The 2768-nt window shown below is 39.3% G+C and overlaps 1 protein-coding gene across 1 annotated transcript in view; it reads left to right on the forward strand.

Moving 5' to 3' along the window:
- Positions 1–2768, forward strand: part of AHI1 (Abelson helper integration site 1) — a 218121-nt gene that overhangs the window by 68483 nt on the left and 146870 nt on the right. Inside the window, exon 17 of the mRNA XM_010844305.1 lies at positions 2698–2765. Within this exon, the coding sequence (XP_010842607.1) occupies positions 2698–2765 (68 nt within the window). The remainder of the gene's footprint in view (positions 1–2697; positions 2766–2768) is intronic.

A 2768-nucleotide genomic window follows, 5' to 3' on the forward strand; every position in this document is an offset into this window, starting at 1 on the left:
GGACTGATGGAGTGGGTTGTCATTGCCTCCTCCAGAGGATCTTCCCTACCCAAGGATTGAACCCATGTCTCTTGCTACTCCTGCATTGGCAGGTGGATTCTTTACCACTGAGCCACCTGGGAAGTGAATAGAGACCAGAGATAATGAGCATCCTGCAGCATATGAGACAGGCCCCTACAACAATTATCTAACCACAAATGTGAATAGTTTTGAAGCTGAGATGTAGTCAACTACTTTTTATTTTCACTTTAAAAAAGGAGAAACTTCTGCCATGGACTATCTTTTATCTCTGTGATATTGGTTAGCATAGTAATATGATCTAATGTCATGCCTGAATAAGAGGGCTTTTTACTAGCATAACAGTGGCATGGATGATGTGGGAGAATGATAAGCAGAATTGGTTCATCAGGAGTTTAGAATGTAGTTGTACTCTCCAAAATAACTTGCAAAACACTTAATTAGCCTACAGTGTGACATCTTCAAGGACTGTTATAGAATCTGCTATTCTTTTTTTTTTTTTTCTGTACATCATACCCAACATCATACCTGGAAGGTAGCAAGTACTCCATAAGTATCTTTTAATGAATATAAATATATAGTAAAAGGATTATGTTTTTCATGGTAACAGTGAAGCTGAATAGCTATAATAAAGCCTTATGTTCAAGGCTCTATGGAGAGTCTGGTCTTTGAGCTCAATCTTAAAGGGTGGATAGAATTTAGATAAGATGGCAGTGTCCTCTCTAGAATAGAAAGCCTGGAATAAAGTCAGGATGTGGGATAATAGAAGTTGTGTTCAAAGCAGAGTGAGTTAGTCCATATGAGCTTTGGTTTCTTGCTGAGGAATGCTGAGAGACTATGTAGAGATTTGAGTCAGATTTTAGAAGTCTAGGCCTGCAGAGTTTAGTTGTTCTCTTTTTAAGTAGTATACTATTCAGCCCATGATCACACTTGGGCCCTGGAGGAAAACTGCTTATAGTCAAACACTGCCTGTTCCATCCCTTAAACTAACTGATAAGTCTCTTTTCCTCCTCACACAAATGGAAGAGTACTACACCATCCTCGTAAGTGTTTTGTGGGTAATAACTAGTTTATAGATGTAAAGTATTGGGTTGGCCAAAAAATTCATTTGGGTTTTTCCATAACACCTTACAGAGAAACCCTGATGAACTTTCTGACCAAGCCAATACTTAAATTAACAGAAATAGCAGAAGTTTTGACCCAGTAACCTTGGGTTTAGGGATTTATGTTAAGAAAATAATTGTGAAACAGTGCAATGAGTGTGTGTATACACACACATACACACACAAGGTTGTTCACAGAAGTCATATTCATGCTAGGGGAAACATGTTGGATAACTCTTCAGTTCAGTTCAGTTGCTTAGTCGTGTCCGACTCTTTGCGACCCCATGAATCGCAGCACGCCAGGCCTCCCTGTCCATCACCAACTCCCGGAGTTCACTCACACTCACGTCCATTGAGTCAGTGATGCCATCCAGCCATCTCATCCTCTGTCGTCCCCTTCTCCTCCTGCCCTCAATCCCTCCCAGCATCAGAGTCTTTTCCAATGAGTCAACTCTTCACATGAGGTGGCCAAAGTACTGGAGTTTCAGCTGCAGCATCATTCCTTCCAAAGAAATCCCAGGGCTGATCTCCTTCAGAATGGACTGGTTGGATCTCCTTGCAGTCCAAGGGACTCTCAAGAGTCTTCTCCAACACCACAGTTCAAAAGCATCAATTCTTCAGATACTGGAAATATCCTAAGAGTTACCCAACAATAGAAAATTTCTTAAGATACATTTAGACAATGATATATGCCTATTAAAATGATAATGCATAATTTTTATTTTCTGACATGAAAGGCCATTATTCATGGTTCACTGTTGACTGAAAAAAGCAAATAACAGAGCAGTATATGTAATATCCTCTCTGTAAACCAATGATGATAATAGTACCTGTGCTGTGCTGTGCTTAGTCGCTCAGTCATGTCTGACTCTTTGTGACCCCATGAACTGTAACTTGCCAGGCTCCTCTGTCCATGGGATTCTCCAGGCAAGAATACTGGAGTGGGTTGCCATGCCCTTCTCCAGGGGTTCTTCCCAACGCAGGGATTGAACCCAGGTCTCCCGCATTGCAGGCAGATTCTTTACTGTCTGAACCACCTGGCACATAATAAGCACTGAAAATGTTAGCTGTTATTATTATTCACACGTTTAAAAGCCCAGAAGGGTACATGCCATATTTAATAGATGATTCAATAATGGTTTTTCTAATATTTCTGCAGTAATCAAGTATTCATTGATTTAAAATTTTCTTCACATGGAAAAAATATAAGAATATAAAAATTCTGTTTGTTTTTGAGTTACCAATTCAAATGCATCTTCTTTGCTCCATAGCTAGAAATCATCTCTCTCTCTTATCCAAATCTGCAAAGGACTTTTTCTGTTCTTCTTTTATGGCACTTTCTACATTCACTTTCTATTCTTCTTTGGTGCATTTCTTCTCTCTCCTGCTAAATTATAAGCTCCCTGAGCTCAGGAACTCCCTCTACTTTATTCTCTATCGTCATGGAATGTATCCTGTGTAACAGATTCTCACAAGTTTCTTGTCAAATGCAAATGAAGAATTGAAAAGTTTTTCTACCACTAGTCATTGAAATGGGTAAGACAAGTTACATTTATAAAATCTTTTTGGTTTCTAGATTAGCAGCAAGGAAATTTGTAGGTGCAGCAAATTATCGAGAGAAGATTCATAGCACTTTGACACCATGTG

The sequence above is a fragment of the Bison bison genome, unplaced genomic scaffold (genome assembly GCF_000754665.1).
Source record: "Bison bison bison isolate TAMUID 2011002044 unplaced genomic scaffold, Bison_UMD1.0 scf7180017864198, whole genome shotgun sequence".
NCBI classification, from domain to species: domain Eukaryota; kingdom Metazoa; phylum Chordata; class Mammalia; order Artiodactyla; family Bovidae; genus Bison; species Bison bison.